Below are 22,643 nucleotides of genomic sequence, written 5' to 3'. Positions count from 1 at the left end.
CTATAGGTGATAACATGACCAACAAGAAAAGAGTGAGTTGTAAGAGAAACACATACCAGTGTTATTCTTGCTTCTCGAGAGTATGAGGTTTGTGTTCAATAACTGACAAGAATTTAGCTTGATTGTGGAATTTTTTCGTTGTTGTGTTAATGAGCACGTCTGAGAAGCGTCTGTATAGTCGTGCCCATATCGGATATTTATTTGGTTGTCAGCTGTTGAAAATGTTACATGTTTCCGTAGATCGACCAATAATTATTTTGTAGCAAAATCGATCAAAGAATTGGGAAAGCATCACTGAGAGAGTTAAAAGCTATACGCAAGACTAAGTTTCAGAAATATTTCGGTGTCTGGAAAGCAAGCTGGCACAAGGGTGCAATATCTAATTGGAACTAAATGGAAGTGGATAACGTTGATGTTGATGAATAAATAAAATTCTTCCAAAAAATTCTGGTTATTACTTGAACACACCTCATATATATCGATAAGAACTCAGATTGATTGTCACAAATTAAAAATCTCGTAGAAAACTTTACTTTGCACCATTTTCTCTGTGAGCGACTGTTGACGGTGATGATAAAAAAGTCAGCAAGTCAGCTTACAAACCGTACTTTTGTTCACTAACGACATATGGAATACTATCCTTACACTATTCCATGTCAGAAGCAACCTGTTGACACTTTCTATAGCATAGTAGAATGTTTCAGATATGATAGATGGAACATGCTGAGCATTTGTAATGGCAGTGAAGTGCTGTGTATGTGCAAGTTGGGCACGTGGAATAAGTGAAATGAGATGGATCTTCATGACGACGTGACAGAATGGCATGTTTGGCGTGTTTGGATGCCAGTGTTTGGGCGTGCAAATGACCGCCGCACGGAATTAGCCGAGCGGTCTAAGGCTCTGCGATCATGGACTGTGTGGCTGGTCCCGGCGGAGGTTCGAGTCCTCCCTCGGGCATGGGTGTGTGTGTTCGTCCTTAGGAAAATTTAGGTTAAATAGTGTGTCAACTTACGGACTGATGACCTTAGCAGCTAAGTCCCATAAGATTTCACACACATTTGAACAATTTCTTTGGAAATGACGACATTGGGAATTAAGTTTTAACATTTGTTGGCGTATCAACTCACATTATGCAATGTCTCTACAATGAATGGTCCACCAGCCGCAGCCATGTAACACTGTAATAACAGAGTCCGTAAACAGATCATAATAGAGAGGATATACACCTAATCAACGACACTCGCTTGAACACACGACAGAGCCTGCTGCAGTCAATGAACTCAGCTCCCTCTCAAGCAGTTTATGAGCAAGCATTCCGAAGGGTATTGCGGATTCTGGACTTTTAGACTCGTTTGCCTCACAGAAGGCCATCTTTCACAGTGGTTTATAAAGCTGAACGCCTTTAATGGTCCAAGCAGCACATAAATTGGATTAGTGTCATGTGATCTGACTAGTCGCGATTTGGCCTCTGTTCAAATTATGCAAGGCATCAAGTGAATTAATGGTTCGATGAGCCTAGAAGTTTTATGGTGTACCATAAACTGGGCTCACTCGTTTAATTTACCATGAACTACAACCGGGACGATTATTTCAACATTCCTGGTAACCTAATGTGGTTCTTTCTTCTACATCTTCGTGATGAGTATGCCGCGCCTCCTCCCATCTATCAGGATGAAAAAAGGCTTCACGACAGAGCTACTTGCATAGATTCCTGGTCTGATGAAAGCCACATTGCACATTGACTATCTTGTTAAACCACCAGTTCCAGACTGCACAGTATCATTTCAATCTCGATATCACCTCATGGGTGTTAATGTTGGCGTCTGATGCTGGCAGCAGTTGTGTGTGGCCTGGTGGGCCAAATGGTACGAGGCAACTGAGCCGTGCCTCGAGCTGTTTTGTGTCACAAGCGCCCTCTGCTGCCGTGATATAGGGTGGCCAGATGGAGCCATTCAACCCACTTGCACTTGCACTTGGAGCCTCACTGCTACGACACCATCATTTGTGCTTGTGTGCTTTCTTGGCACACCATGATGACAGATGGACGTGCTCTGCCAGTGTCACGCCAAGGTGCCATTAACCAGTATGAATGGGCACACGGGACTAACGTGTCCATCATCCATAAACACACATGTATTGCGAAGAGTTCATGTCTCGTCAAATGTTAGGTATCATACACCCATCCAAGACCGCCTGAATGACGTGGAAGCATCCCAGTCCACCAGTGACGAAAAAACTGAAAGTGCCGCCCTCCACAGGAAAGTTTATGGCCATAGTGTTCTGGTATGCAAACGATGTGATCCTCTTAGATTCCTTCCAGCAAGGGACCATCAGTGTGAAATGCTACTGCGACGCCCTCCCCATACTTAGGTCTACCATTCGACGGAAGAGACCAGAGCTACCGAGTGAAGATGTAGTAGTCTTGGACTACAAAGAAAAACCGCACAGAGTAAGGCTTACACTGGATCAGAGTCATCGTTTGGGGTTGTGGAGATTGGATCATACAATCTACAACACCGAACAATCCCCATCTACTTTCACTGTTCCCTGCATCTAATGACTCTCAGGATGTTACCTGCAAACCAAGGCTACGATGGACTAGACTGAGAAACTGTTCCTTGCATCGCAGGGTACGCAGCTATAACAGATTTGTTTCTTCAAACTGATTACATGCCGGGAAAAATGTCTCAGTGTCGGGGGCGAATTTTTCGAAAAATAGTGCTAAATGTATAGTTCATAACGTCATGGCGTTTTTGTGTGGAAAACAATGATTAACATACTAATATTTGCGATATTTTTTCCAATGCGAATGATGTTTTGAAGTAGAGTGCTTGTGTAGCCGCCTTGTGCGATATCTACGTCATGAGAAATAGCGCCCTCGCCGCCTCAGTGGTTAAGCAGTGCCAGGCAAGTCATACCTTGTAGCCTTCGTACGTGGGCACCGTGCCTCTGATGCGCTCCGCCAGCGCCGCAGCCTTCTTGCTGTCTTTGGGCAGCAACCAACGCATCATGGGCGTCACCAGGCGGGGGTCCAGCGTCGCAGGGTCACGTCGCCCTGTCACAAAGCTGATCAGCAACGCCGATACCAGCGTCACCACCAGGCCCATCACCATATACCAGAGGTACGACACACGGAAGATGTACGGCACCTCGCTGCAACGAGAAAAAGAGTCACAGATTAGAGTAATCGATCCTGAAGGAGGCGGTCAATTTGGAACACATTTTGAAGTCTTGACGCGCGTGACAGAAATATTCCACCTGGTGCACAAGATATATTAGACATGCGAAATACTCTCAGACTTCAAGAACTGACAGTATTACTGAACTGCTAGTTTAATAAATCATGGTTTTCAGAATGCTAACACGAATTCTTTAGAAAAGAATGGAGAAATTAGTAGAAGCCGACTTCAGCGAATAGCTTAGGAACACACGAGGCAATACTTACCTATGACGTCCCTTAAGGTGGGTTAAGAAAAGGCAAACCTAGGTTTATATATCTGTGGACTTTGAGATATATTTTTACAGTGTTGACTGGAAAATTTATTTTGACATTCGGAAGGTAGCAGGAGAAAAATACAGGGAGTGAAAGGCTATTTGCAATTTGTACAGAAACCAGACGGCATTTATAAACGTCAAGGGGCATGAAAGGGAAGCAATGGTTGAAAAGCGAGAGACACGGTTACAGCTTATCCCCGATATTATTCAATCTGCACATTGAACAAGCAGTAAAGGAAACCAAAGAAAAATGTGGGGAAGGAATTGAAGTCCTTGAAGAAGAAATTTGAGGTTCTCCGATGACGTTGTAATTCCATCAGAGACAGCAAATGACTTGGAAGAGCAGTTGAACGGAATGGACACTGTCTTGAAAAGATGATACAAGATAAACATTAACAAAAGCAAAACAAGGATAATGAAATGTAATCGGGAACTACCTTAGGCAACGATACACTTAAAGTAGTAGATGAGGTTTGCTACTTGGGAAGCAAAATAACTGATGATGACCAAGACAGAGAGGATATAAAATGTAGACTGGCAATGGACAGAAAAGTGTTTTTGAAGAAGAGAAATTTCGTAACATCTACTGTAAATTTAAGTGGTAGAAAGTGTTTTCTGAAAGTATTTGAGTGGAGTGCAGCCATTGACGGAAATGTTAAAAAAAGAATAAAAACTTTTTAAATGTGATGCCACAGAGTGTAAGATGGCTGAATTAATGAAGGTCAATTTCGCACCTTACATAAGAGTTTTATACATCGTAACAGGAAGGTGAATATGACACCAACTTACTTCGGCGGTAATGATCAGATTTGCCTATAAGTATGTAATGCAAACGGGATGACAATCGACAGTATTAACACACCGCTCCTATATAATGTATATCAATGAGCATATGCAAGTCAATAAGCAGAAGGTGAAACAAGCAGCAAGAGGAAACGTTTTGTATGGAAGCAAGTGCGAGCAGACGCAGAGGCTGCACCATGGGAGACGCCACGAGAAGCTGTTAGGGGGCGTCCTGTGGCAGGAGTCAGCGACCGGACAGGTGACGCATACTGGAGAGCAAGTAATGGGCCACCAGAAGTAGGACAAAAAGAAGCTTTAGAAAACTGCGTTTCGGAATTCCAAATGGATACGAACAAAACCAGTGTCGCAGAAGATCACGTAAACAGCGAATGGTACACATGTGATGTACACATGTAGCTTTTAGGCCTTTGGGGAGGGCACAAAATGTCCGATTGGCGGAAACGAACTAGCCATGCATATGACGGATCATCGTAGCTAAGGTAAATACTGTGAGCAGAGATATAAACTTGTTGGTTCACCACCTTGCATCCACTGTAAACTAAGAGCGACCCTGGGTAATCTTTTGCTCAACTTGTCACAAAACTAACCATCTTCCATGGACTTGATTGTCATCCTAAATACACTCCTGGAAATTGAAATAAGAACACCGTGAATTCATTGTCCCAGGAAGGGGAAACTTTATTGACACATTCCTGGGGTCAGATACATCACATGATCACACTGACAGAACCACAGGCACATAGACACAGGCAACAGAGCATGCACAATGTCGGCACTAGTACAGTGTATATCCACCTTTCGCAGCAATGCAGGCTGCTATTCTCCCATGGAGACGATCGTAGAGATGCTGGATGTAGTCCTGTGGAACGGCTTGCCATGCCATTTCCACCTGGCGCCTCAGTTGGACCAGCGTTCGTGCTGGACGTGCAGACCGCGTGAGGCGACGCTTCATCCAGTCCCAAACATGCTCAATGGGGGACAGATCCGGAGATCTTGCTGGCCAGGGTAGTTGACTTACACCTTCTAGAGCACGTTGGGTGGCACGGGATACATGCGGACGTGCATTGTCCTGTTGGAACAGCAAGTTCCCTTGCCGGTCTAGGAATGGTAGAACGATGGGTTCGATGACGGTTTGGATGTACCGTGCACTATTCAGTGTCCCCTCGACGATCTCCGGAGGTGTACGGCCAGTGTAGGAGATCGCTCCCCACACCATGATGCCGGGTGTTGGCCCTGTGTGCCTCGGTCGTATGCAGTCCTGATAGTGGCGCTCACCTGCACGGCGCCAAACACGCATACGACCATCATTGGCACCAAGGCAGAAGCGACTCTCATCGCTGAAGACGACACGTCTCCATTCGTCCCTCCATTCACGCCTGTCGCGACACCACTGGAGGCGGGCTGCACGATGTTGGGGCGTGAGCGGAAGACGGCCTAACGGTGTGCGGGACCGTAGCCCAGCTTCATGGAGACGGTTGCGAATGGTCCTCGCCGATACCCCAGGAGCAACAGTGTCCCTAATTTGCTGGGAAGTGGCGGTGCGGTCCCCTACGGCACTGCGTAGGATCCTACGGTCTTGGCGTGCATCCGTGCGTCGCTGCGGTCCGGTCCCAGGTCGACGGGCACGTGCACCTTCCGCCGACCACTGGCGACAACATCGATGTACTGTGGAGACCTCACGCCCCACGTGTTGAGCAATTCGGCGGTACGTCCACCCGGCCTCACGCATGCCCACTATACGCCCTCGCTCAAAGTCCGTCAACTGCACATACGGTTCACGTCCACGCTGTCGCGGCATGCTACCAGTGTTAAAGACTGCGATGGAGCTCCGTATGCCATGGAAAACTGGCTGACACTGACGGCGGCGGTGCACAAATGCTGCGCAGCTAGCGCCATTCGACGGCCAACACCGCTGTTCCTGGTGTGTCCGCTGTGCCGTGCGTGTGATCATTGCTTGTACAGCTCTCTCGCAGTGTCCGGAGCAAGTATGGTGGGTCTGACACACCGGTGTCAATGTGTTCTTTTTTCCATTTCCAGGAGTGTAGTTCCAAACTTTGAACCGGAATCGGACGATTTATCGTAGTACTGGCCAACATCATAGAATAATTCTGTAAAGAAACTTCTAGTTAAAATTTACCATCGTTGTGTTTAGGATTATTTCACTTTCTGAGGACGAGATGCGTTCGTTTGACAACTGTCGTAACATTGTCACATTGTAAACTGTGTAATTGCGTGTACTTCTGTGATAAGATTGCAACATTAAACCAAAATTATTTACAGCTTACACAGTTGTTGTTCTGACCTCAAAACCTTACAAGAAGAATGCTAAAGATTGGATGGGTAGAGCATGTAACTAACGAGGAGGTCCTAAAAAGAAATTGGCATAAAAGAAGTCAGTGGCTTAATCTCGTCAGAAGAAGAGATCGGTTGATAGGACATATACGTAACATCAGGGGATCACCAACTTAGTGATGGAGAGAATTGTGTGTTTGTGGTGGTGGGAGGGGGGGGGGGAGGGTTCGTAGAAGGAGACAAAGAGATGAACGCAGTAAGCAGATTCAGAAGGATGTTGGTTGCAGTAATTATTTGGAGATGGAGAGGCTTGCACGGGATAGAGTAGCATGGAGAGCTGCATCAAACCAGTCTTTGTTCTGGAAACCAAAATAACATACACGTGAAAGGTTGTCGACGCTCCATAGCTTCCAACTGGAAAAGGATCATTTGTGACTCGAACAAATATTGAAATCCCAATTGAATCACCACCGGCTAAAAGAGCCTCAGCCAGCAAATATCCAACATGAAGGTAAGCACAATGACGTGTTGCTGAATGGTAGTCGCATCCCATAATGCTAGCAGGCACTCAGTTAAATGCTTTGTTATACTAGAAAAGATGCTACAGAAACCATACTATTTGGTATAAGAATTTCAGTGACCGAAGCTCATCTGTCATGTCAATGGAGCCCGTCCATCAGAAACAAGAGGAGCAGCCTACCTGACGAAACACTGAAAGTTTTCCACTAAAAGGAAGTCATTAAGCAGGCAAGGACATAAAACGTTAATATGCCATACTTAGTGTTCTAGAGTTGTTTAAGAACTAAGACCGCAGATAAATGTCACATGCAAAATTTTACAAGGAAAATTTAAATTTGTATTTCCGACGCCCTGAAAAAGACACCTGCTGCACAAGTGAAGAGCAGAAGGTGAAAACGAGAAGCCCTCACCATGGTTCACAAGAGAAGTTCGCAAAAATTTTATACTAAGCTTATAGAAGAAGCTAAAAGGATAGACGGGCCCTGTGTGCATGCTACTAGTCCATGCAAAATGTGCAAATTCCACAGACTCTTGCCCAGGATAGATATTATGTGTCAGTTGACAGGTCATATATTTTATATTCATGACGTTAAAAAAATAATAAAACAGGATGTATAATGAAGGAAATGGAAAACAATGTCTCAACAAAGTATGCACTTTCCTGTACAAGTTTCTGCAAAGAGCTCCTTCATCGGTCAATGAATTCTACTTATATTTCGACAATAATCGTGTTGTACCGAGAATGTTATTGACGTCACAGGAATTCCAGCATAATCTAAATAAATTTTTTGTACAGATTCCGGAACTCTCGGAACCGAGGTGATGCCAAACTTTTTCTGATATGTGTATTTACATCGATATTATGCATTACTGATATTTTCTTCAGGAGAAAAGGAAGATTGGTTTAAGCATAATTTCGATTTTATTGATTTTCTCGAAACGATGTTGGAATGACTAAGGCCCTCTGACCACGTGGGGATTCAGTTGAGATTGCCTGTAAATTACAAAGTGCTGAGTGTTGTCTAAATCATTTTGCAATTAGTTTTGATATTCTAGATATCTCACTAGAGTGTAAACGACAGTAACATCATATGAGAGGGTTCTTCAGATTGTCTCTGAAGGTTTTTATACAGATTAGGAACAGCGAGGGCCTTAGACAGTTCGATGTGGAACCCTGGAACCCTGGACATCACTTCGGTTTTAAGAGATGACTTCCCATCCATTACTACGAACAGTTACCTTTCTTGCAGGAAATCATGAATCTAGTGGCACAACGTAGACGATCGTCCATAGGCAAGCACAAGCACTTTCATTAGAAGCCGCTTCTGAGGAACGGTGAGAGAAATGCAGTGATATGCCTCCTTTGTAGTTCTGATAAGAAATTACAGATTAAAAATAGTACTCTGGAAATGGGGCGATCTGATTTACTATTGTTTATGTTTTGCGACTCTAATTCCGTTGTTGGCGAATATCCAAGTCGCAACTACATGATCCTAAAGCGACATAGCTCCGTTCGAAACTTCATACGTTCTGGACCGTTACACAGGGTGGACAGAAATGTGGAAACATCACACACGCAACACATTACCTCACGTATTATGGTGCAAGAATGCCATTGGTATTAAAACAAGCTTCCACTCGTCTCCCAATACATGAATACAGGTCTCGCATGGTTTTAAAGGAAATCTTATACAGTTCTTCCTGCATAGTAGTGGCAAATTCAGGTAAGGATGATGGATAGCTATCATGAGCCTCAGTAGTTATAAGATGGTTGGGGTGGCCAGGGGAAATGTGACAGTTCATCTTTGTGCTTGAAAAAGTAACCCTGGACGATGCGATCTGTGTGGAAAAAGGGCCTGTTGTCTTGGAACACAGCGTTACGACTGGGGAACAGACACTGTAACATGGCGTGGACCTGCTCAGGCAAAATTGTCACATAATCCTTGGCAGTAATGTAGCCTTGTAGGGTAAACACAGGGTGCACGGAATACCACGATATAGCTGCTCAAATCGTCACTGAACCAGCGAAATGTTTCACACTTTCTACTTTGAAAACAGTGTGGAACAAATCCAACGAAATAACTTTCTTCCGTTCCTCCACAGTCCAGCTTTTATGGCCGCGGCACCATGTTTTCTTTGTTCAAATGGCTCGGAGCATTATGGGACTTAACATCTGAGATCATCAGTCCCCTAGAACTTAGAACTAACCTAAGGACATCACACACATCCATGCCCGAGGCAGGATTCAAACCTGCTACCGAAGCGGTCTCGCGGTTCCAGACTGAAGCGCCTAGAACCAATCGGCCACAGCGGCTGGTATGTTTTCCTGTTACGGGAATTTAAGTAAATGTGGAGTGGCTTTGAAATTCCAGCTAGCCCTGCAATCCTTTAGGCCATTCTTAAGGTGAACTTTGTCAGCAGTTAAACATTTTATGGCTGCTGGCAATTTATTGATATATGTGTTCCTGAATAATGGACCGCTTTCTGGACCAAAGACAGTGACACTAAAATCTTTAAGAAGTTAATTCTCACACAATGCAAACAGTCAGAATAAGTTCTCTGCTAGATGACAACTTCTGTATTGGATAATATGACCCAGCATAGAAGGCAAAAAAATGATATTGCCTATATACAAGAAAGGAGATAGTTTGGAGTGTGATATCTGACGAGGAATTACGCTGCTAAACCCGGGATCTGAAGTATTTTCTGAAATATTGTTTTACCGTCCTTTTTCAATTATTCAGAGAGAGAATGGGTCATACCCATGTGGGTTAATACCAGGGAACTCAACTGTAGATCAAACATTGATCCTGGCGCAATTTAAAAAAAAGGCAATGGAACTAGGGTTTAGCAATACCTCTTTATAGACCACGAAGCAGCATTTTGCAGCACAGACGAAGGCTGTACCGTGCGTTGACTGAAATAGAATCTCCTAGAAAACTGTTAAAGCTTGTGAAAATGAGAACGAATGAGGTGTGTAGTAGTTTAAGGACGGGAGGTATGGTGTCTGATCCACTAGATATACAGGATGGTGCAAGATTCGTTAGCGTGTCTCCTGTTTAATTCAGCTTTGAAGAATATTTTGAGGTATGCAAACCTGCTAAGCAGGAGAATTATTTTTTAAGAATCAGTGCAGATACTCGCTTATGCAATTGACTCAAAGTTGCCAAAACTAGGAAGACAGTGAAGGAGAAATACATAGCACTTGAGCGAGCCACTAGGAACATGTGTCCAAATATCAATCAGAAGAGATAAAAAGAAAGGAGAAGAAAAAAAAAAGAACATGGCTGCTGGAAAAACACATAAGGAGAACAGATCATCATCAGCAACTTTAGGCATTGCGGTTACGAGAGATTTGAATAGTTTCAACTTCTGGGATCCAACGTCAAGCACTCAGACGACATCTCTTATCAAATTAAACTAAATTGATAGCAGATAAAATAGCTTATTTCGCAATAAAACTATTTTCCCTGAGGCTGTTAAGTCGTATCATTAAATTAACTATTCATAAAACACTTATGAGAACAGTGCTTACATGAGCCCCAGAACATGGTCATTAACTTGAAAAGACACAGGAATGCTACATATCTTTGGGGGAAACGTAGTTTGAAGAATCAATGGCGCAACCTGTGAAAGAGTTAGATGGAGGCGCTATAGTCATAAGCCGTACATGTATATAAAGATCCATCTATTAGAATAGTGAAATCGGGAAAACTGAGATTGGTGCGACGCGTAGAAGGCATGAGCGATACAGAATTAGAAAAGATGACGTTGGATGGAAATCCAGTGGTGAAAGAGGACGGCGGGATCGACTGAGAACCAGATGAATGGATGGAGTCATGGAGGACCTGCAGAAAATGGGCTGTAGTTGATGGAAGGCTCGAGACTTGGATCGTGGTAACTGGTCAAGAATTTCTGAAGAGGTTCACAACGAAATGTAGAACCACAGAAAGAACAGTCTTGAGTCATGTTCTGAGCTGTTGGTTTGGGAACGGTATACACTATTCATTCCCGGAGGAATAAATGTATTGGGTAGTAGTAGTTAGATAACCACTTCTTTGAACACACCTCTGAGTGACGTTCTTGAGTTAACGCCTCAAATAATCATATTAAGCGCTCTTGGACTTGGAACAATAAGTTTGGCTGATGAGTTACTCTAAAAAATGGACCTGCATGACGTTATGGAATGAAAATACCAGAACTAGGCTAGCTTTTTTTTATATCACCTGTGTTTGGTAACATCTGCTTTGGAAATTAATATTTGTTTTGGTGCTTCGGCACGTCTCTGGTATGCTCCTCCCAGTTGAATTTATTACCAGATATTTGCCATATATTGGTGAAAACCGCATACATTTTCCAAAGTGCGTAGGGTAAGCTGGTACAATTGCGATCATTTCGGACAAATGTTATTGTAACTGGAAATATATTGAGAAAAGAAATAATTTTAACTATGGCACTTGTTCTTGGATGTTTGATGAATATGTAACACAAATATTACACAATTACAAATGTTGGTATAAACGTAAAAAAGGTTACAGAATAGAGAAAAATCGATCGAAAATATACCACACTAGGTACAATTGTGATCACTTCCTGGTACAATTTTGACCACTGGTATCTTCCACATAACAAGCTCTTTTTCCCTCGGGAACCAATGCGTACTTCGTGGTACCAGACATTGCATTTTTGGCAGCGAATCCAATCACCCTTAGGTACTGATTCTGCACTATAATAATTCAATAAACAAAATCCACAATTATTCTCGTTGTTTGCTGGTGATTTGAAGCTTGGTACACTTCTTTCATCATTACTCACAGACGTACAATTTGGTTTATTGTACTTGTTGCATTTGTTCATTGCTTTCCTTTTGCTCTGTTGAAAAAGTTTTGTCTTGTTGCAGAGGTTTTTTCAGGTTTTCATCTGATGTGAGTCTAGCTGATAACTGTTTTTTCCTCTTCCGAGATGATAATTTTTTCTCTGGACTTGGCAAAATGTCCTTGACAGCATCGTGTCGAGGAATGGTACTGGATCCTGGCGTTACGGGTTTGTCGTGTTATTCAGTTACATCTTTTGAAGGTAAGGGTTCATCTCCCATAATGCTGTTAGTAGCCTGAGAGACTGAAGGAGCAGGAACCTCGAATAACGTTGAAGGTGTAAATTTCGCCTCGGGAACAATGTCTTTGCAAAATTCCTGTACATTGGAGCCCTTTGATTGCGCACCCAACGGACGCAGATTTGCTCCAGGCACAACAGAAAATAGTAGTTGAATCGTTGTTTTGCAATGCTTTCGTTGGGATTGCGATGAATCCACTCATTTGCATTTCTGTGAGGATGAGCCTTTAGGGACTTGAAGAAAGTCCTATCTAAGTGTAGCAGTGCATGTGTACTGTGCGGAGGCAATCCCAAAAGTTCTATCCCATTTCTCTGACAATATTCTACAGCATCTAAGCTGGTGTGGCTGTCAATGTCAATAATAAGAAGTGTAAGAGGGCTACCCATTATTTTTTATTTCTTGAAGTGTCGAAGCCAGACCATGAACAATTCTTCATTAGTGCATTCCCATTCACTCATGTCCGCAATGGAACCAGGAGGTAAGCCATCATGAAATTCAGGGCGTTTCCTCACTCCTTTAAAAATTACCATTGGTGGTAAATACGTACCACTTGCATTCATTAATGCAGCAACAGTCACATTTTGTCCTCTTTCCACGTTTGTTAGTGAAACAACTTCTCGCTTTCCTTTACGATTTACTATTATTGTGGGTCTCTTGTTCAGAGGAAAGCCGAATTCATACATATTATAAATACACTATGGTTTATCAAAGAAATCATATTCCTTTAAGACTGTTTCTAAATTCTGAAAATAATTACTTGCTTCTGCTTTATTGAAGCTTTCAGCTCTGGATCGGGAAAGACACTTGGTTTTTCTCAGGCTAAGGTGAGTGTGTCTCTTAACAAATGAAACTTCATGGCAGATTAAAACTGTGTGCCGGACCGAGACTCGAACTCGGGACCTTTGCCTTTCGCGGGCAAGTGCTCTACCAACTGAGCTACCCAAGCACGACTCACGGCCTGTCCTCACAGCTTTACTTCTACCACTACCTCGTCTCCTACCTTCCAAACTTTACAGAAGCTATAAACCAATCGATTCCAGCAACCTTGCTTTCTAAGTTACATGGATGTTCCAAATTATTTTTCTCAGTTAACCGAAATGCAGCTTTTCTTAACTGGAGTGGCGACAGACCCAACCCACGCTGTTCTAGAAATAAAGCTCTCTGGACCAAAGCATCTTCCATTGGATGACCAATGCTGTTTGCTATAGGACTAGTTGGAGTTAATCCAGCTTGCATTTTCATTTTTGTTTGCACTTTACCATGTAGGGTGCTGAAAGGAATGTCATATAATTCAGAAGCAGCTCGAAGCCTCAAATGTCTACTCATTACACTCTTTATTGCCTCATCTAAAGCAGCTGGACTACGTTTATTGTAGATTTTCTTTTCTGCTCGTTTTCGTGCTATCTAGGAAATAAGAGGTGGCTTTAAAAAATCGCGTAGGAAAATGTTTAAATATACGGAATTTATTTGCAATAATTGTGTATAATATGTCTATGGTAAACAATCGTGACGGACTAAATAAAAAAACTTCATTGATCGAAATTGTACTAGGGTATCGAAATTGTGCCAATTTTTTGATCTAAAATGTACTATTGGCGTGAGCGAAGTCACGAGTAAATAGGAAGGGATTGTGCCAAGAGACGGCAGCACATGCCACAGAAGCTTTCTCTGTAGGTGCCTCAGAACACGCCAAAACAGAAAACAAGATTCTAACCTAATATAGAATTTGCAAGCGCGTGGAAACTAGCAAAATTTATAAGAGCGCGTTAGACTAAGTAGCTTCTCTTACCTCTTAACAGGAAAAAATTTATATCTCCGTAGCACAGAGCTGTAGAAACCTGCTGCACTACAACGCCACACAAAGGCAAGTGCTACCAACACTACGAGACTGACAAATGGCGCGAAACCTTATGTTGATCGGAATTTTACCTGTAACGAAATTTTACCACCTTACCCCATAGCATGTTTTTTTTTCAAAGTTTAGTGGCAAAGAACTGGCTAGGACCCAATTATTAAACTCCATTAAAATTCAACCAAAACAACTTTCCTAAAATTATGCTTCATTTACTGTTAATTGCATTTTTGTATCATCTGCAAGCAAAAAAAAAAAATTGTTTCTGATAGTTATTGCTGAAAGGTCATTAATATACACAAGATGAAGTAGGGGTCCTAGATGTAATAAATCCCAGTTAGATGATGACTGATGGCTTAAGACGCTATTCTTTCCTATTGAAAACATTTGTTTTCTATCAGAGATATCCGATTTGAGACATTTTTCGAAGTTTCCTGTTACACCATAGAATTCGGATTTGGTTTATGTGTAACGAGCGTACGCAATACTTGAAGCGATTGGAAATTGCATCTGAACATGTATTGTTTGAAGCCAACTGGTTAAGATACAGCTTGTATTTTACGTTCTCGAAAATTTTTGAGTTCGTTGGCAAAAGTGAAATTAGGTGAATGTTAGGCAGTATTCCTTTATGCCCATCTGTTACAGAGCCTTAATACTGAAGCCAACTGGTTAAGATACAGATTGTATTTTACGTTCTCGAAAATTTTTGACTTCGTTGGCAAAAGTGAAATTAGGTGGATGTTAGGCAGTATTACTTTATGCCCATCTGTTACAGAGCCTTAATACTAGCATATTTCAATCAGTGATACTCGTAAATAACTAATCACACAAATAACTTAAAATACTATAAAATTCAAAAGACATTCTTCAATTTTGTTGTATTTCATTATAAACACTGTACCTGTTTCACTTTATATAACTTACTGTGGACACCATTGGTTATAATTGCTGGCCTGAAATCTTCCGTGGCAACATCTACTTCGCCTGATAGCCCCATATTTTCAGTAACGATCATGAAAGGCCTGTTAAAAAGTTTTGTGACACTGTACTGACCTGTTACTAACATATCATTTGCTCTTAACGCTATATGCTCGTCTTCATTCTGGTTCTTCCAGTCTCCTTCGTCAGTATATATGGTGCCGAGGAGGAATGATCGATATTCAGGGGTGCGACAGCAACGATCATTCGAAGCAAAAATGTCTGGTAAACATTGGCTCTAAAATACATACCTTAAGAGCTAAGAGCACTTACTCATCTTCGATACTGTGGAAAACTCCCTTTTACTTCAACCTATTTGCTCTCCATATTTTGAGAAGAGGTAGTGTCGATCAAAACAAAAACAAATCCTCCAGTAAATGTGGGCTCTAAACTACGTACTTTGAGAGCTAGGAGCCGCTGTTCAGGCGAAGAGGTATGTTTCACAGGAACGAAGGTAAACAAGTACTCATAGCTCCTAAGTTATGCATTTTTAAGCTCATTTTTAGCGAACAGGTTTTTCTTGTTTAGGTCGACAACACCACCTGTCAAAGCGTGAAAGCCGAAAAGCTTGTAGTAGAAGACATTTGTTTCAAAGTATCGAAGATTATGAAATGCTCGTAACTCTGAATGTATGCGTTTTAGAGCGCAGGTTTACTAGAATATTTCACTTCGAGGATCGTTCGTGTCATATCCCTGAATATTGATCATCCCTCCTGGGACATCCTCTGTCCCATATTACTTCGTTATTTGATGTAACTAACTTTGTGTCGTAATTTCGTGATGAATTAAAATTGAAATATATAATACTACCTACAGTATTTTACAATGTCTTGTCATGAGATGCAGCACCAGGACTAGAGCTATTTCTGACAGATAAAGTTTCCTGTTTTTCATACGGGATACCTTTGTTCCTTAAGGGGGACGTTCATGAAAAGCACACACTATTTAAAAGATGCACCAAATCTACATTGTTGAAGATACGGCAATAATATTATGTATCATGTTTTACATGAAACTTACATTTACAGGAAATTTCGGTTTACATTTAAATTTAAATTTACTGTTAAGTCCTTTGGGTCTTACACATACAACCTTTTTATAGGATTAAAAAAACTTATTTTCCAAAAATACCATATGTACGTTTTTCCCAGAAACTATTCAAGAGATATCTACTAAATTTTCTCACACTAATCTCTTTCCATGTAGTGATAATTTCTCACAAGATGTTTTGAATAGATCGAAGAGGAGAATTTTAATATTTTTTGCTATATTTCTTTAAATGTAATATAACATTGATGCACAATTCCAAGAACTTCGCCCCATATCTCAGCTTACATTCAGAATTCCAAAATTAACTCTTGAGACAACATTTATTGGGTTCATAAACGTAAGTGAACAAAATTTTACGATTCTAGTCTTCGTGGGCTACGAGAAAAAGGTATAGAAACTTTAAAAAGTTAATTTTCAGGAAATGTAATTTAAACTTCAGCCTAACATTTCTTCTAATTCACATCTTCAGGAGACTTCATATTTGTACTGAGGATCGACTTGCTCTTAAAGTCTTCTCTTCTGATTTGTTGTTGTTTATCTTCTTTCCTTTGCCGGGAATTCAACAGACGTTAGAGGTGCAAAAAAATGGTTCAAATGGCTCTGAGGACTATGGGACTTAACTTCTGAGGTCATCAGTCTCCTAGAACTTAGAACAAACCTAACTAACCTAAGGACATCACACACATCCATGACTGAGGCAGGATTCGAACCTGCTACCGTAGCGGTCACGCGGTTCCAGACTGTAGCGCCTAGAACCTCTCGGCCATTCCGGCTGGCGTTAGAGATGCACAGAGGCGCCGTAAATCTATTTTTCTCAAGGCATCTTACGTGAAATTTCCTATTTTAAAGCCAATTCCCTCTAATGCATTTACCCTCCCAAAGTTCCCATCATTAAATACGAGAACTGCTTCGTAAGTTGCAATTTTGAGAACTTTAGCAGACGAAGATGTTGCGAAAAACAACAAGTGCTTCAGCATAAATAAAGCAACTAGCTTGTTATTGTTTCTAAGATACGGAATAGAGTCACAGATAATCCATAAAGCCAAATAGTGTACATGACAGTTTTCTACATGTATCTCGTGCATGTTTCCTTCAAAGTAATCCACCGACTCGTTGTTCATCGAACTAGTATTGAAGTATTGCTCCAAAATGAGGGCGTGGCTGAAAGGTCGTGTCACGCATTTAATTATTTTTCAGACACTGCGTATGCGATTTCATTATTGAAACATCGGAAACTTACTGTGCGTGAGTTCTACTACTGAATAAAAAATAAACTTAAAATTGACATTTTCGGTCAATTTCATGAATGTGCCCCCCCCCCCTTTGAGTAATCCATGTCGCATGGTGTACCTACCTGACGAGCTCCGGCGCTGCCGTGGTTTCCACGGCGGCTACCGTGACGTTGACGGCCCGCAGGAGTTCCTCGCTGCAGCCCTCGATGGACATGGGCTTGCCGGGGATGGTGAGGTGGCCGCTGGCCATGTACGCCTGCGTTCCCAGCACCACCCACGCCATGTAGCCGAGCCCCACCATTCCTCCGAGGATGGCACCCTGAAAAAGCAACAGTCAGTCGCTCACAGTACTCATCCAGGTTACGTAAGTGTGTGACAGCAGTTACAATAACATACAGTGGAATCGCTTTTGAAAAAAAGAATGCAATACATTTTCTAATGGCGAAAAGAATTATCTATATATTATTATATTGTAATCAATGCCTGGAAAAACTTAAATAGTCACAAAACATCAGAAAAAATGGCAACAATTTATAGTAATCCGAAAACAAACATCGAAGACATTTCGGAGGGAAAAAAGAAATTATGACAAACGGCGACTACATGAGTTACAACAAGACTTTCAGAAGAAAAACACCAGGAATTTTTATAAGACGGTTAAAGAACATATTGCAGGATACCAGTCACCCAATCTTTGCTTCAAGAAACCGAATGGTTCACTAGAAACTAATACGAAGAATAACTGCCAAATCCTAGCAGACTATTTCAACAAACTTCTCAACTGCGAAAGACCTACAGAGGATATTCACTACCAGACGTCTATACCAAATTCCGACGGTAAACCACCAACCATCAACGAAATAGTAGAAATTATCAAAACACTGAAAAACAATAGAGCCCCAGGAGAAGATGGAATTATTGCAGAACTATGGAAGCTAAATGATGATAGATGAACAGGAAAAATCCACAAAATCATATTAAACATTTGGGAAACAGAACAGATCCCTTCTGAATGGAAATGCGCACTCATCCATCCACTCCACAAAAAAGAGGACAAATCTGAACCAAATAATTACAGGGGTATCTCACTAGTGCCGGTCACATATAAAATCCTATCAAAAGTTCTCATGAATAGATAGGAAGAACAAGCTGACCCACAAATAGGAGAATACCAGACTGGATTTCGCAAGGGACGACCATGCATAGAAAAGATCTGAAACTAATTCTCCAGATGAGAAACACCCGAAACATAGTGGTCACTTTTGTAGATTTTGAAAAGGCCTACGACTCAATAGACAGAGTAGCGCTCTACAACACGCTGGAGAAATTCAGCATTGACAGAAAGACAACAGCAATCATTCGGCAAACATTAACTGACACAGTCTCCAAGGTTAAATTTATGGGGGATAACTCTGAACCATTTCAAATCTAAACTGGAGTGCGACAGGGTGACGGACTTTCACCATTACTCTTTAATATCATTCTTGAAAAAATTATCGGGACACGGGAAAAAGAAGTCAAACGAATCCAAATTGGCATTATAAAAGACAATAGATTCAATGTGAAGCGTTTAGCTTTTGCAGATGACCTTGCAACCCTCACAAATAATAGAAAAGAAGCCACTAACTGCATATAGAAGTTACACGAAATTACACAAAGAACTGACCTGCAAATTTCGTATGAGAAAACCCAGTACAGAGAAAGAGTGCCACAAGACAAATTGCCTGTTGTGACAACCAATGGGAAAATCGTACAAGTACCAAATTTTAAGTACCTGGGATAAATCATCCAGCCATCAGGGATCAGCCTAAAGGCCAATGAGGAAAGAATAAAAGAACTACAGAAAACATATAAACTCACGTGGAACTATTATAACAAAAAGTCCATATCCATTAACACAAAATTGAAGCACTACAACACTGTCGTACTTCCGGAGGCACTGAATGCATCTGAAACAACACAAACAGGCGGGCAAACGAAAATCAAAGAAATAGAGAAACAAGAAAGGAAAATTCTCAGGAAAATTTTTGGCCCCATACAAGAGCAAGGAATCTGGAAGAAGAGACCAACATCAGAATTATATGAATACACAGACATGATTACGGATACAATAAGGAAAAGAAGAATGCAGTTCTATGGACATATCCACAGGATGAATGAAAACAGAATTTCAAAGCGAATACTTAATGTCATCAACTCAGGCAGGGGAAAAACAAAATGGATAAAAGAAGTTGAAGAGGACCTCAGACAAGCACACATAACAGTAAACGATGCAGAAAATAGAACTGAATTAAGGAACATCATCAAAAAACATAAATTGGACACCACAACACAGAAGAGACCAGGATGCAAATGGACAGCGGAGCGAAAGAAACAACACAGTGAACATATGAAGAAAATTTGGGCTCAGAAAAAACATAAACAATCATCATAAAGGAATTCAAGTTCAAATGCTCTCTTTAAATGGGAATAATCGAAAATAATAATAATAATTATTATTATTATATTGTAACTGTTTTCAGATTTTTTTACCTTACTTGTACTGTATAATCTTGTTTCTTGCAATATTACTAATTCCACATCAAACACGCTATTGGTTTTAATGAATGAGTTTACGGGTGACGAATTTTTCGATCACACTGACGTAGAAGACTGAGATTTTTACATCATCGAAAGACTATGTGACATAAATTTCAACTTGACATGTCTACCCTTTCCCGAGAAAAAGGTGTCTTTAGAGAAGGTCGGACATATAGACAGACAGACAGACAGCAAAGGGATCATATAAGGATTCTTTTTTTCTTTAATTGAAATATGGAACCCTGTTGGTAGAAAAGAAATATTCTTTTCGTGTGATATAGTTACAGATTACAAATTTTGGATTTTTTCCTATACTTGTAGTGTGAAACTGGGCGTCTTCGCAAATTTCATCATTTTAGGTCAACGGAAGGTTCCCTATAGGTTTTGATGAGTGCATTTTCCACTATCAACATATGGGACGTAAACGGCTGTATCTTTTGAGTAAACTGACTTACAAGCTTAATAGTTTTGCACTGCCAAGGGACCTTAGTATGTGACATAAATTTGAATCTGATACGTCTAAGTCCGCAGCTCGTGGTCGTGCGGTAGCGTTTTCGCTTCCCACGCCCGGGTTCCCGGGTTCGATTCCCGGCGGGGTCAGGGATTTTCTCTGCCTCGTGATGACTGGGTGTTGTGTGATGTCCTTAGGTTAGTTAGGTTTAAGTAGTTCTAAGTTCTAGGGGACTGATGACCATAGATGTTAAGTCCCATAGTGCTCAGAGCCATTTGAACCATTTGATACGTCTAAGCGTTCCTGAGAAAAAGCGTTGTTAACAGTCGAAAAGTCAGATGGACAGATGGACGGACAAACAAAGCGACCCTACAAACGTTCCTGTTTTACCGAGTGAGGCATGGAACCCTAAAAACTAATATTCTTTGCTGGAGTAATGTTATCTAGTTCCTGTTGTTGCATGTAGCACTATTAGTTTAAATTTCATATAGTGGCTATAATGAGGAAACAGTATTTGTGAGGAAGTCCTGCCTTTAAAAAAAGAAATATGTGGCCCGTTCGTTTACCTGGACTAGATACGCGAAAATAGAAACACCACGAATTAAATATGTTGGAAAGCTATTTCAGAAAGAATAAAAACCGTTTATTTCCACTCTGTGCATCTGAACTGAAAAGGATATACTGAATTTACATTGTCGCTTCTGTTTATTCTCATAACCGGAATTTACACGCTGTACAGTTTCCTGAAGCTCATTTATAATAAGTTTGTACATATCCTCTAAATGAAAAATTTATTTGCGCAATATTTTCATCATTTCCAATGGCGGAGAGATAGCTCCTCCTCGTGCTGAATTAAATGAATCAAACGAACTTTCTAGATAGTGCAGATTGACGATAATAATAAATATTTGTTACCTATCATTGTGGACAGACAACTCACATCTGAAGTGGTACTGGCAGTTTATCTAACTGTGAACTGCATAGGCGCTAATGAGAAACATTTGCTCTCCTTAAAAGCAGCAGAAACGGTGGCGAGGGTATAAAATGTCGACTTTAATTTTTTTAAGGAAAATTGTTGTTCGAAAGTTTTCTGTTTTATTTTATGTATGTCGCGTTGACTTTGGATGACAGTAAGTAATTTTAATTTTTTTTGAATTTCCTTACTGCGCTATCGATTTCAGTTCCTTCCATGGTGTACATTTTCAGTTACGACAAGATATCTCGGGAGTTATTTGCTGTAGAAGGCGATGATTTATGTTGATTTATAGTAAACACCTTGCTGCATAGGTTAGAGACATTGTTTGCTGTGATATAACTTCATGTTTGTAGTATAATACGTGGTAGCATCCACGTTTTGTAATGCGCATTACGCCACTCGTTGTGTATTTTCATACTTGTTGTTCATTGAGTTGTGTTGTATAATATGTGGTAGCATCCACGTTTTGTAATGCGCATTACGCCTTTCGTTGTGTACATTCATACTTGTTGTTCATTGAGTTGTGTTTCTTTTTGTAATATGACCCCACGAAAGGCAATGTTTAAGATGAAAAGAATTACGGTAAACAGATTCTACACAACATGTCCTGCTGGAAGTTTTCATCCAGAGAATGAGTTCAGGGCAAACATCACTTAACAAAGTTCTTCAGAACCAAATGCTTTTAACAAGAAGATTGTAAATAGTAATTAAGTGTACAGTGAAGCCAGTGCCAGTGATATCAGTTCACTATTGATTTTAAGTGTACTAGTAACTATGTTTAATGGAACTGCATGCTGTAATTTGAGTGGTGGAGAGATAATAATTTCTGAATATGTCTTCAAAATAAATGGTTTAGTACGTATTTTAGAAGTCTCTTGTTCGAGTTGTGAGAGTAAGAAAGTATTTTAGACATCTCAAAAATGTAAAACAATAATCTTTCCGAGATGAACGTCAGGTATTTTTAGTGGCTGAGATGCATCGGTAAAGTCCCTGTTGTTGTTGTGGCCTTCAGACCAGAGACTGGTTTGATGCAACTCTCCATGCTACTCTATCCTGTGCAAGTTTCTTCATCTCCAAGTACCTCCTGCAACCTACACCCTTCCGAATTTGCTTAGTGTATTCATCTCTTGGTCTCCCTCTGCGCTTTTAACTCTCTTCACTTCTCTCCAATATTAAACTGGTGACACCTTGATGCCTCAGGGCGTATCCTACCAACCGATCCCTTCTTCAGGTCAAGTGGTGCCACAAATTACTCTTTACCTAGTTCTATTCAGTACCTCCTCATTAGTTGCGTGTTCTAC

General features: G+C 41.0%; 1 protein-coding gene across 1 annotated transcript in view; it reads right to left on the bottom strand.

The window, feature by feature from the left end:
- The window catches only part of LOC124711853 (sodium-coupled monocarboxylate transporter 1-like), a 213,702-nt gene that overhangs the window by 24,755 nt on the left and 166,304 nt on the right, over positions 1 to 22,643 (bottom strand). Inside the window, exons 13-14 of the mRNA XM_047242080.1 lie at positions 17,458 to 17,654; positions 2,919 to 3,153 (exon numbers count right to left, since the gene is read on the bottom strand). Coding sequence (XP_047098036.1) covers positions 2,919 to 3,153; positions 17,458 to 17,654 — 432 coding nt within the window. The remainder of the gene's footprint in view (positions 1 to 2,918; positions 3,154 to 17,457; positions 17,655 to 22,643) is intronic.

The sequence above is a fragment of the Schistocerca piceifrons genome, chromosome 8 (genome assembly GCF_021461385.2).
Source record: "Schistocerca piceifrons isolate TAMUIC-IGC-003096 chromosome 8, iqSchPice1.1, whole genome shotgun sequence".
Lineage (NCBI taxonomy): Eukaryota > Metazoa > Arthropoda > Insecta > Orthoptera > Acrididae > Schistocerca > Schistocerca piceifrons.
Note: the sequence above shows the minus strand (reverse complement) of the source record. Positions and strands in the feature narration are given on the sequence as shown.